The sequence below is a fragment of the Macadamia integrifolia genome, chromosome 2 (genome assembly GCF_013358625.1).
Source record: "Macadamia integrifolia cultivar HAES 741 chromosome 2, SCU_Mint_v3, whole genome shotgun sequence".
Taxonomy (NCBI): Eukaryota; Viridiplantae; Streptophyta; class Magnoliopsida; order Proteales; family Proteaceae; genus Macadamia; species Macadamia integrifolia.
The window spans coordinates 3,874,896-3,888,155 of NC_056558.1; the positions used below are offsets into that span (position 1 = coordinate 3,874,896).

General features: G+C 35.9%; 3 protein-coding genes across 3 annotated transcripts in view; 2 read left to right on the forward strand and 1 right to left on the reverse strand.

The window, feature by feature from the left end:
* The first annotated feature begins 3,549 nt into the window (after positions 1 to 3,549).
* On the forward strand, positions 3,550 to 7,161 carry LOC122093566 (NAC transcription factor NAM-B2-like). Its single transcript, XM_042663923.1, has 3 exons — positions 3,550 to 3,796; positions 5,866 to 6,152; positions 6,305 to 7,161. The coding sequence occupies exons 1-3, from the start codon at positions 3,550 to 3,552 to the stop codon at positions 6,497 to 6,499; spliced, it is 729 nt and encodes a 242-aa protein (XP_042519857.1). The 3' UTR covers positions 6,500 to 7,161.
* Positions 7,162 to 7,496: 335 nt separating this feature from the next.
* On the reverse strand, positions 7,497 to 8,437 carry LOC122093639 (proteinase inhibitor type-2 TR8). The gene is made up of 2 exons (XM_042664006.1): positions 8,359 to 8,437; positions 7,497 to 7,791 (listed from the first exon to the last, which is right to left on the reverse strand). The coding sequence occupies exons 1-2, from the start codon at positions 8,402 to 8,404 to the stop codon at positions 7,598 to 7,600; spliced, it is 240 nt and encodes a 79-aa protein (XP_042519940.1). The 5' UTR covers positions 8,405 to 8,437; the 3' UTR covers positions 7,497 to 7,597.
* Positions 8,438 to 11,463: 3,026 nt separating this feature from the next.
* LOC122093619 (3-isopropylmalate dehydratase small subunit 1-like) overlaps positions 11,464 to 13,260 on the forward strand; it is a 2,239-nt gene continuing 442 nt past the window's right edge. The window contains exon 1 of the mRNA XM_042663987.1: positions 11,464 to 12,499. Coding sequence (XP_042519921.1) covers positions 11,702 to 12,493 — 792 coding nt within the window. The 5' untranslated portion in view covers positions 11,464 to 11,701 and the 3' untranslated portion in view covers positions 12,494 to 12,499. The remainder of the gene's footprint in view (positions 12,500 to 13,260) is intronic.

Below are 13,260 nucleotides of genomic sequence, written 5' to 3' on the forward strand. Positions count from 1 at the left end.
GTTTTGCGTAGGAGCATGGTAGCGTATGCAGTGCATGTCAAGGAGGACAATGCAATCTTTTCGTACCCTGCACTGTCTAGGTGTTTCCTGCGCTAGACTTGTAGGATTCTTTTCCCTTTAAAATAATATTACGGGAGAAGGTCCGGCATACCGCCGTTCAGTAAGCTAGCGGTATGTACCAATTATAACTGTGGACATAGGAGGGCAAGGAAGTCTTTTCAATGGGAGGAAAGGAGGAAAGACACTTGCTGGGCTCCTCTTCAATCCATATTTTATCGAAGAAAAAAAAAAAAAAAAAAAGGCTTGCCAATATCATAGAATTTTTTCATGATGGAAAATATCCGCACCATTCAAAGTTTAGGAGAGAGAGAGAATTGGAATTGAGATCAGTCCCAGTCGATACTAATCTAGGTTGGTTAAAATAAATCGTAACCCTCGAATTGACAAATGAATTGATCCATTCTATTCTAAATCAATCAATTTGCCCAATCCAATTCTAATTCTTGAATCTCAACTACCAGTATGGCTAGGATAGGAAAATTTTAAAGAATAACTCAATTATCTGTAAGTCACAATTTATTTAGTGTTTTATTTCAAATATTTCAGTCAATTATATCAATTGCAAGAGACTATAGTTCCATCCTTGAGGTGAAGGGTGCAATTCTTTGGAGCTAAGCAGCAATTGCATTTTCTAGTGAGCTTCTCTTCACCAGTAGATGCACAAGTCATATAATCCACATCTAAGCAATATTGTGGACACGCCTTAGTAACCATGCTTCGATGAGTCTCTCCCATGGTAACAATGCCTGCTCAAGGGGATGAGAAATGATGAAATATTTTGTGCTCTAAAATGGAAATAAAGGATGGGGACTATATCATTAACTCCGCAACATTCTATATTTGGTTATTGGATTTCACTTTACTTAGCATTCAAAATCCTTTGTTATAAAATATAAAATAAAAATTACATACAAAATGTATTCATTACTACATATGGTAAAAATTTAGGTAGTTTATACTATCACATGAGATCTCATCGGGTAATGAATACAAAAAGGCTTCTTTTTTAATTTTAAAAGTTTCACTTCCTATCGCTTTAAATTTCCCTTGCAATCAAACATGACCAAAATCTAAATCATAACAGAAATTTTTATTATTATTATCTAAAAATTAACTCAAGATATTTTAATCTGGTTATTACATTTAACTATGTTTTTTAATAGAATTCCTTACATTTAAGAACGAAATATAAATTCCATTTAAAAAGTATACACAACATTTAGTAAGAGTTTATATATATATATATATATATATATATTTATTTATTCCAATTCCCTTCCCTTCCCTTCCCTTCCCTTGCAGCCATGGAGAAGCTGCCTCCATGGAAGGCCTTACGACTTATCAACAAGATCAATCAACTCAAGCATACATGCCTTCACCAAAGTGCGTTTAGATTGGAGTTGAAGGGGGAAGGAAATGCCAAATAGGAATCAGCCCATAACCCATTGTAAATTAAAAATTTTACACTTATGCTCTTCTCTTTTTTTTATGTCTTGTTTCTTAGAGATCTACACTAGGGTTGTGTTTGGTATGCATTATTGGAATGCGTTCTGGACCAAGAACACATTCTGGACTGTTAAAAACAATGTTTGGTAAGCATTCCATTCTCAAAATTCTAGAACACGGTAAAGAATGCATCCCATTTTGGAATGAGATATTTTCCCATCTTGCATTCTGCATTCTACATTCTCTAGCTCTCGGCACAGTTTGATGAAAATAGATCCGCCACTAGTCTTATGAAAGGCACATTATCTCCCAAGGAATAACATCTCATTCTTTCAAATCTCCAAAATCTACTTTTCTTTCTATCTGTAAAAACCGCTTCTTTCTCCCCAAATCTCTCTCTTTTTCTCCTTAAGATCTCCGCTCGAATTCAAAATCCTAGAATCTCCTATTTTCCTAGTGATCCTTACGGGTTTTATGTAAGTAATATTATCTAAGGAGTCATTCAAAATTTTATATTTTTATTTGTGAGTTATTGATGTAATGTTGTTGGAATTTTTTAGAAGCATCTTGTAAGTAGTCATGGATTCTGGCTGGTCTTGTTTTTTGTTTCCCCTCATTTTGGCTTTCTAGCTTTGAATCTGAAACTGGAAGTCTATCTAAGCTTGTTAATACCAACAGTTATATATCATTATCCCTAACATACATATCAACTTCTTGATTGGTTTACGTAATCCATCTATCAATCCAGATCTTCCGTAACGGTGACGGAGAATGGAAATGGGTATTATGAGGATAAGGCTATTGAGGATTTGGCGGATCCTTTTACCAAGTAAGAGACTTCCACGTGGAACTCTGAAAGTATATCGTAACCGTTTTTAGCCGCTGAAAACCAGATATGACCGGATATTGCAGGTGGTTAGTTAGGCTGTTAGAGAGGGTCCGTTTGGTAAGAATGCATGACGCATGTTAGAATCGGTATTACAATGATCGATAACAATACCGATATGCTATGTACCAGCAAATACGGCATAGAATCTCTGTCAATATCGATTCGATAGTAATCTTGGATCAACCAATAGACTGACTGATGTAGAAGCATGGTAACATATTCAACGTATGTCAAGTGGGACAATGCAATCTTTCCTCACCTTGCATCGTCAAGGCGTTTGCTATTCTAAACTGGCAGGATTCTTTTCTATTTTAAATTTTCTTGCAATTTGATCATGCCCAACCTTTTCACTATAATTATGAATAATAGAAAAGAATTTTGTCATGCTAGCTCATAGAAAACACTAAAGCGTAGGACCAATGAGAATGTGTATGTCAGCATCTTCAATGCTTTGGCGTAGGGCAAGAACGTATTTTTGTGCATTTTTCCTTATAAATAATAAGCACAAGTATAACTTGTCAAACACCACCATGGTGATCCGCCCGTCCAAGAATAATGAGGGTAATGTAATTGGTATATTAATAAAAAGATTCTATTTTAAACCAACCAACTTAGTAATTAACTCGGAGAAGCGAAATGACAAGATCGAATCAAGTTCTTATATGACAAACTATTTCGTACGGTCTGATTCATATAGATAGAATCCACCCAACGCCCAAATCGCCGGGAAAAGAATTTTAATGATTTTAATCGATGAATAAAAAGATAAATTCAGATAAATAATTATTTTTCAAGAAAATCTCTTTTTATGAACAAGTATACCTTAAGTCTGCTACTTAAAATTCAAGTTCTTTATTTTTTTTGGTAAAGAAATTCAAGTTCCATTCCTATGAGGATTCAGAGACTGGATAGTGGGTCCCACTTAATCCTTTTCCCTTACCGTTAGAAGAAGCCTTCCAAATTTTCATGGCTACTTGGGGTCCCACAGACCTATTTACTCGACACGAAAACCCCGCTCTCAGAAACTACCCGGCCCCATCATCATCTTCTTCTTCTTCTTCTTCTTCTTCAAAACCCTAATTGGGGGAGAGCACACACAACTCTCTCTCTCTCTCTCTCTCTCTCTCTCTCTCTTACCATTTTCTGGTGCAGTCATGTCTTCTCTTCAGTCTCCACCTAATAAAGTTCAGAAGATTGATCACAATGGAATTCATGGTGATGGTGATGATGATGATGATGACTCTGCATACTTCAACTCATTCCCACCAGGTTTCAGGTTCTGCCCAACGAATGATGAACTTATCATTCACTACCTGAAGAAGAGAATCATGAATCAGCCATTACCCATTAACCGAATCCGAGAGGTTGAGCTCTACAAACATAGCCCTGATGATCTTGCTGGTACGTACATTGCTTTATATATTTATAGTTAATTGAATGAAAATTAAAATCTGAAGGTCGGATTCAGACTTGTTCTTGCCTCCCTAAGGTGTTCTTTACTGTTCAGACTCTCTGTATGTTTGCGCGACTGTGAGAAGAGTGAGTTTAATTCTGATCAATTTGAAGTAAAATTGTAGCGTGAGTTGTAAATCTATCTCCTGTTCTTGATTTCTTTATTCGCTCTGCACCTTTCTTCTTCTTCTTCTTCTTCTACTTTTCCTTACGAATATGATATGATTGTGATTTCTTCTTTTATCTGCGATTCTGCTATCTCTTATTTACAGTTCCAGCTTTGACAAAAATAGAATAGAGAAATTAATATAAAATTTTGAGGGTCTTTGTATTGTGGAGATCTGTTGGGTTTGCTAATATAAAGGTAGCCTGTAGCCAATGAGGCAATGAAAGTCATACTTTGTTTCTTCTTGAATCGATGAGGTGCAACTTTTCTTTAAATATATGTATAAGGTTAAAGATTTTTTTTTTTATTCGAACAATGTGGATAGGGACATGCATGGGTACTTGGTAGTTATCACTAAACGTACGTATTTTATGTTGATAGCAGTTATCTACTGTGGAGTATATAGGTGTTGTACGCACAAGTAGATAACGTTCTCTTGCCCATAAAATAATTATGTGAACGTGAGAAGTAGCTTTAAGAGTGGTATTACTATGGGCCGTAGGAGTTTGTATCTATTTCACCTTGTTTATTGCCTATTTAAAAGCTTAACAGGAATAGAAATATTATTTGGTCTCATATCGCTTTAGATGTGATGATCAATATGATTGGGTGTTTATAATTCTCATTCGAACCAAGGCATTTGGTTTAATACGCACTCCATTTAACAATGTTTTGTTTGTGGCCACATACAGTTTCTCTAAACCGGAGATTCATTTTAAATCAATTTTAAAATCTAAAACTTGTGACATATGCTGTCAAGTGGGAGATTGTAAGATTTCCAATTAGGTGGGCTAGCATAGTACAAGGTTTGTTTTCAAAACCGATTTAGTGGTGTTGACTATAGATGGAGTAAACAGAAATGATCCAATAATAGTAAGCGAACTCTATGGAGATATTAAATTTTATTAGCGCACCTTAATGGTATGAAATATATATTACTATGTGTGAACCTAAGATATTATGTCCTTATTGGGAAGTAAATCCTAATTTACTTGCAGGGTTGGTCCCTACCCTCATCCCTATATATAGTTATCACTGACCCATTAAGTGAAGATAATAACCTAAAGCAAAAAAGGGAAAGAGGGTAGACCAGACCAACATTGATCGTGTTATACAAAGAGCATACGAGAAGAGATTTGAGGAGTTGTTATTCTTCAGTCATGGATTCAGGTATGCCTAGAACATGTCTTTGTATGATTTATCGTGCATGGTCATTGATCTCCATGAATCATTTCCGCAATTATTTTATATCAAATATGACTTGAAATCCCTAAATTATTTATAAAGAGATGAGGTAGGCTTCCTCAGACCCAAATCCTCTCCAATGCATTAATGCGTCCAACACCCATCAAACCACTGGTAGCACCACCCGAGTAGACACCTTCAACCATTAGACTCAGACACACACTGGAGAGGATTTGATTCCAAATTCTTCACCCAAGCCAAGATGTTCGGCTTCATCTATAGAATCAAAATATCCCTATTTTCTCTCCACCCATATCCATGTAGGTATCACTCAACTCCTGGATATCATAAATGGTGATCCAGTGGGAAGAATATGTAAAGTTGATTGTTTTAATTGAGCTTAATCATTTCGTTGCATATGGGATGGATTATATCATCCCATATATGAAAGAGAAAGGCCTTCAGTTAGTTTTTTCTTTGTTTCATTTTTAGGAAAGAATTCTGAAGAAAAAAAATGAGTTATTGTTTAAGAATGAGTATTATGCAGAAAAAATAATCCATTTTCTTAGCGTTCGTAGGATTTTAAAGTGACATTAAAATTTTTGTGGTGATATTGTTTTATGATTATATATTTCTTATTTTGTTTCTTCAATTGATCGATCTATAGAGAAGTACCAATCATACAAAGAGGAAGAATGGTATTTTCTTACGCCTAGAGATCGGAAGTATAAACAAGGAAGTCGACCAAATCGAGCAGCAGGAAATGGCTATTGGAAAGCCACTACAAAAGATATACCAATTCAGAGCAATGGCGAAGTTGTTGGCTGCAAGAAGTCATTAGTATTCTGCGTAGGAAAGGCTCCTAAGGGTGACAAGTCTAATTGGATCATGCATGAATTTCGAGTGATAGAAAGTGCTACTTATCCAACTAACAGAGGACCAAATGATATGAAGGTACTTGTATTATTGTAAGCTAGTGATAGGTTTGATACAAACTTTGTTGCTATCCTTAATGAATTTTTCTTTTGATCCATGTTATAATCTATTTTGTTTTTGTTAATTAATCATTAATGAATTTTTCTTTTCACTAATACTTTTTCTTTTAGTTGGATGATTGGGTCTTATGTAGGATTTACAAGAAACAAGATAAATCAACAGGAGGAGATCCTAATACAGAAATTCAAGTGGAGGATGTAGATACATGGATGGGAGATGGTGATTATTCTGAAGTCATTGATGAAGACTTTGGGCTTACAAATAATGATCCTAACAATTCCATCAACCCATCTGGTTCAAATTAGACCGAGTCAGGGCACAGGTGTAACATTCCCCCCACCTTACAAGAATTTCGTCCTCAAAATTGAACATACCTAGCAAATCAAATAATTCAAGGTACTGCTTCATCATCTCGTCTTCCCCCTGCCAAGATGCTTCCTGCTCAGGGTGGTTCATCCATTTCACCTTGACGAAGGAAACAGTGCGGTTGCGGAGAACATGCTCTTTTTGGTCAACAATCTTTTTGGATACTTCACGTAGGCAAAATCCTCGTCCAACTCACGGGGTATTTAAGTCAAGGCGTGAGTGGGGTCCAAATCTAGTCATTCTCTTCAATATAATCTTCATCCATTACCAGAATCCTATAATATGTTTACTGGTAATTATCCTTATAATTCCAACATCAGCTTTGATTTTGGGGATCCTAATAATTCAGTTGATGATTATTGGGGTTTTAAACAAGAGAATTCCTATATGTTACATCAATATGACTATTTGGATCCCCTCAACTTTCTTCCTACACCACTACAAATGTCACCAATAATTCTCCATAGCCAACGTCACCAATAATCCTACTGATGAGTTTCCAAATACCACTATGAATATCACCAATAAGGAGAGAAAAGTCTAAATGACTTACCCAGAAGAATTCTGATAATTCATGTCTGCTAATGGTGATTGATTTGATATCAAGATTTACTGAATTTGTTCAAGAATTTTTAGTGTTAATTTCTTTTAATGTTGATGTAAAACTTACCATAGCTAAAGATTACTATGGTTTTACAAATTTTTAGTTTGATTCATTTTGAACTTTTTTATTTTACTTTGATGCCCTACGAATTTTTTTATGCGAGATTGGCCAATTCTGATCCAATTTTAATTCTTGAATCTCTACTACCACATAAGAATTTTTAGTTTGATGCCCTACAATGAATTTTTTTTTTTCTTGGCCACTCCGGTTCAATTTTAATTCTTGAATCACTACTACCACTCACTCTATCAGCATAGATAGGATAGGAAGTCTAAAGAAATAAAATATTTAAAGATCAACTGATAATATATCTATAATTCAAAATTTATTTAATGTTTAAACATTATTATTTCATATATTTTAGTTGACTACATCAAGTGCAAGAAACTGTAGTTCCATCCTTAAGGTGAAGAGTGCAATTCTTTGGAGCTAAGCAGCAGTTGCATTGTCCAGTGAGCTTTTCTTCACCAGAAGAGGCACAAGTCATATAATCCACATCTAAGCAATATAGTGGACATGCCTTAGCAACCACGCTTCTTCCATGAGTGTCTCCCATGATAATAATGCCTGCTCAAGGATTTAAAAAAAAATAAATAAATAAATAAATAAATAAAAATCATGAGGGCCTTATACATTTAAGGGCTTAAATAGTCATATTTATCCACCCAAAAATTGATAAAATACCCCCTCACTGTTTATTTATTTTTTCACCATTTGGTTTGACCGGGTGAAAAGTGCCTAGAGCAGTGGCAGATATCATAAGATTTTCAACCATCAAGGTAGTTTCTCTCTCACAATTGGCACTTTCTAACCATTGGATTAGTATTTTGAGGGAACTATCTCAATTCAAGGTGAGAAGTTTTTTAATTTTTGGATAGGTAGAAATCCTTTATTCAAGAAAAAAATAAATAAATAAAAGCAGACAAGATGAAAAGGAAATCAGTACTCCAAAATCAAAAGGAGAATCAAGATCCCAAAAACAAAGAAAGGACAACAAGAGAAATCGACTCCTAGAGGCCAAGGGACAAAGTCTCATGCATGAGTGAGAAGTTGTTCCAATCCAATGGTATAAGTTCTTGTAGGATCAATTTTTAACAAAATAGATGTTAAAAGAAGAAGAAGAGATACACATACCATAGAGGAGGAGAAGAGCCAAGATTGTAACTCTGGTTGCAGCCATGCTCTCTTGCTAGTATTGTAAGGTGAAGGCTAGCTCATCAGCTATTTATAGACTAAAGAAGAAGAAACCTAAAGAAATATCCAATGGTATGAGATAGCCTTTAAGACCTTAGCCTTAATTCCTATTTTAAGAAAAAGATTAGCGAAAAAAGTCGAAATTGTTGCCCCTATTGATGCTTTTGTATGTACATCCATTGGCCCTCGTGCTAGCACAGAGGCCATGTTACGGATAAAAAAAAAATTCTCCCCCAAAAGATTATTAAGAGGTGAAAGCCAACCTTTTCAACTTACTAGCTAACTATGGAGGTTTGAACATGGTTTTATAATGTTAGGCTGGCCACTTGACTTAAATGGGTTTGGTGAATTGATTAAATTGTTGAATCAAACAGGGTGGGCTTGACTGAACCTCTTCCAGTTACAGAAGATTCACATTTGGTGGTTGAAAGTGAGGATCAGAATTCCAAATTAAGATTTCACTTTTTTTTTAGATAGAAGTTACATGGTTATGAAACCCTATGCTGAAGATGAAGAGGATAAATATAAGTATTAATTACGTAAAATGTTATTTGTTTGTCGATCTCATAGGAGCTAGTGCTGATCTGATTCGCATGTACAAATGCATTTGGGGGATTAGTCCGGCTAAAGGTTTGAATACCTTCGAAAAAATATATATATTATTAATTTGTCAAATTGAATTTAATAAATCATCCAAAAGGATTGGAAATTTTTGGTACCATAAGAATTAGTTCAGTATCTATCCTATTGAAACTATTATTTACAAGAGCTTCATAAATCCAAGCATTTCTATTTACGATTATGCTTAAAGGTTTAATGGGATGGGGTGGTGTGGGGTGGGGACAAAAAAATCAGTTCTTGTAGACCATTCAAAGGCAAAGGACTCAAAGTCAAGACCATGAAATCGTGAACCGATTTAGTGGGCCAATACCATACCTTTCCAAATCCAACAAACAATGGCAAAGAAATGTAAATCCGTCAAAGCTGTGGGGTTCACACATCAATGTAATGTGCTATGTCCTCGAGTACAGAAAAAGATGATTCATAATGTTAGAAGAAAAATTACAATGTAGATTCTCAAGAACACCCAAACTCTTGGCAAGAATACTTGCCCAGGAAACCCGAACTCGAAAATCACCAAATCTCTTGTTTTTCTCTTAGTTGAACAAAAAGACAACATAAAATAGAAATACTCCTCCAAGTTGAGTTGATCCATGAGGTTACATCCAGTCTAGTCATATCATACTGTAGGAGCTTCGTCCCCTGCACCCCAATACGAGATCAGTGATGGTCTCAGGGCCTGAGGCTGATGTTACCATCATAGACTTTTAGAGGAAAAAAAAAAAAAATCTCATTCAAATCCCCACCAAATTTTATGGGGAAAAGTCAAGAATTCACACACATAACAAAAAAATAAAAGATTAATTAGACAAGAAAAAATCTAAATGAATATGAATAGACATAGGTCTCTTGTCCTCTCTAGTCATATTAGTAGACCTTCCAGCAAAAGTCATAATATTAGCGTCTGCGGCATACATATCAACATCCACACCATTTTTCGAAGACGAAATAATCAGCAAAAATCGAAAAGATCCGAGGCCGTCCATCTTGGTCAATCTGTATTATCTACAAGGAATACTATTTTTTTTTTGGTATTGACGCACATGTTAATCTTCTAAACCCTTCTGACTTGACATTTAATAAATTCTACATGATGTTTTTAGCCTTTGATGTTAATATTTTTCTTGAAATTCGGATCCTCTGTTGAAGCATGACCTCTTGGTGGCGGATCCACACCCAATGGATAATGTGAGATTGTTGTAAGAGAGAATCCGACCTCCTTTCCTTGCAACATCAAAACTTTTGGATACACAATTAAATTTCAATTTTATAATAATACAATAGCCTAATCATTGTCAAACGGTTTTAAGCCTACACAAACTTGGCAAAAATATAAAACGGATGATCACCAATTGGCAATGTGAGGTAGAAATCAACCACCAGTTTCATGCCTGTGTGGATCCCATTACTATGTCATGGCATGATAAGGAATGCGGATGATAGTGTCATTTTTTTCCTTGCCTTCATACTTCATGCGCCTTTTTCCCTCATATTTATATTCTTATTTAATTTTTGGGAGAGGTTTCCCTTAGCTGTCCCGTTTGCAATTTCGGGCTTTAAAGATGGGGTATTATAGGAAAACATTGAAATATTGGAGTGAGTATATAAGGCGTATTATTGTGGTGTGCTAGAATTTACATCTTATGAGAGGTGCCCACGTATATTTTCAAATTTCAGTTGGCAGTGTGAAAAGCTTTTACCCTTAATTTTTTATCCTTTCAAGTTTTTTTTAGACAAAATTTTCAAAAATATTGATGTTTAAATACATATAATACCTAAATATATGAAGCATGCTTAAGTTGTATCCGCCAAATTATTTATTAGCTATTTCTACCTAAAAAACAAAAAAGTATTTATAAACTATTATTTACTCTATTTTTTTTTTTTCAAGAGCGAGTTCCTTAAAAAGCAGCATGGCTCGTATACAATCATGTGGGCCAATGATAGCATAAGTAGAAGCATCAACAGAGATGAAATTCTTACCTTTTAGTGTAATGTGCATCGGTAGCTGGATTGTTGGAACCCCTTAGGGGGTGTTTGATTCGGTAAATCTTTGGGATGACATTCTTTAGAATGATAATTCTTAATTTTTGGAGTTGTTTGGTTCCACTAGAATGACCCTCATAAGTCAGCATCCTACTTTCTGTGAATGACCATATTTCAAAGAATGTGTGTCAAATCTGAGTTTACCTCAACACTTAAACTCAGATTTGAGCAACATTTTTACCACCTAGTATAAAAGGAGAAAGCGGAAAGACATTCTCTATGGAAACCAATATCTCAACCCGCGAGAAACATGTACTGACCTCAAGACAACCAAACGATTTTTCAGAAATAAACATAATTCAGAAGAATGTTTATTAAAAGATTGACATTCATATCCAATACATACACCATTTGATTTACCAAACTAAACACCACCTTAGAGTGCGTACACAAATACTCTCAGACGTCCGATGCTCAATGTATTTCACCGCTCGCTGCATTGGATGTAGACTCGTCTATGATGGGCAAAAAGAGCATGAAGCCTCTTCTTAATAAGATCTTTATAAAGAACCAGTGAGTTTATCAGAAGAAATAAAAAACAAATAAAGAACCAGTTAGGCCAACAAGCGAGAGACATTTGCTCTGTTCCTTACTTCCACCTTCAAATCTTTTGGCCATGGGGGCAGCTGCGGAAGTGACAGTTTTCGCTTCAACCCGTACATTCATCTCTTCCCAAAATCAATCTCGCTCCCCATGTATCCCTTCACGAATGATTATCAATTTACGTCAAAATCCCGCAACGCCCATTACTTGTTCGATGAAAAGCCCCTTCGAACACCTCTCAACGTATTCGTCTACAAAATCTTCTATTACCCCTCTCTCCGCCACCTCGGTTAGTTCTCCTACGACCACTTCTAACTTCCACGGCCTCTGCTACGTCCTGGGTGACAGCATCGACACTGACCAAATCATCCCCGCCGAATACCTTACCCTTGTCCCCTCCAACCCCGATGAGTACCGCAAGATCGGCTCTTACGCCCTCATTGGACTCCCCTCTAGTTACCCAGTTCGTTTCGTGGAGCCAGGGGAGTTCCAGTCTAAGTACTCGATTATTATTGCCGGCGCCAATTTCGGATGTGGGTCATCACGGGAGCACGCCCCTGTTGCGCTTGGAGCTGCTGGGGTTAAGACTGTTGTGGCAGAGTCATATGCTAGGATATTCTTTAGGAATTCGGTTGCTACAGGGGAGGTTTATCCATTGGAATCAGAGGTTAGGTTGTGTGAGGAATGCTCAACTGGGGATGTTGTCACTGTTGAACTTGCTGAGTCCCGGTTAATTAATCACACGACTGGGAAGGAGTACAAGCTGAAGCCTATTGGAGATGCTGGACCTGTTATTGAAGCTGGAGGTATTTTTGATTATGCAAGGAAGACTGGGATGATCCCATCGCTGTCTCCTTCGACCTGAAATCTGGTACAGTTTCTTATGTTTGAATTATTATGTCTCTCTATCTGGCTAATTTTAGTTATTATTTTCTCTTACTATTCGTTGTAGTTTTCTCACTGAGTGATGTTTTAGCATTTCGTTAAGATCTTCTGTTGAGTTAAGGTAGGTAAGGCGTTAGTGCTAAGATTAAAGATGTCTTAGGTTTAACAAGGGATCGGCCAAAGATTACATGTGAGAAGTAGTTCAAATATGGATATGTTATAGCAGCAAATATGGCTTCAAAATGGATTGAATAAAGAATCAAACTCATGTAGCTGACTCCATTTAGTTCAGAGATGGCGTAGTTAAGTTGAATTAAATTGAGTGAAAGAGTAAAATTAAATTGAGTGAAAGAGTAAACATGGAGGAGATATTGAAACGGAATTTTCTTATGGAGGAATTTGGCTTGTACAATTTGGCGAAAGCTTATTATTTTTCTGTTCTTTCAGGTTTCCTGGATTGTTTCTTGAAGTTGATGTGGGATGGGATAATCATTTGCTAATTGTAAGGATAGGAGGAAGAGGTGGATGATTCTTTAGTTTAGAAGTGAAAGCTAGAAAGTTGGTTGCTCCTTGTCATAGATATCACAGTAACATTCCTAGAACTATGCTAGAGCATGACTAAACAGTAAAGAAACTTCAATATGAAATCAATTTAGAAACGAAAATTATTGATTGAAATCGATAAATGACTTTATATTCTTGGATGAGTTGTTAAGGAGGTACCCTATGTTACTTGAATATGAAACT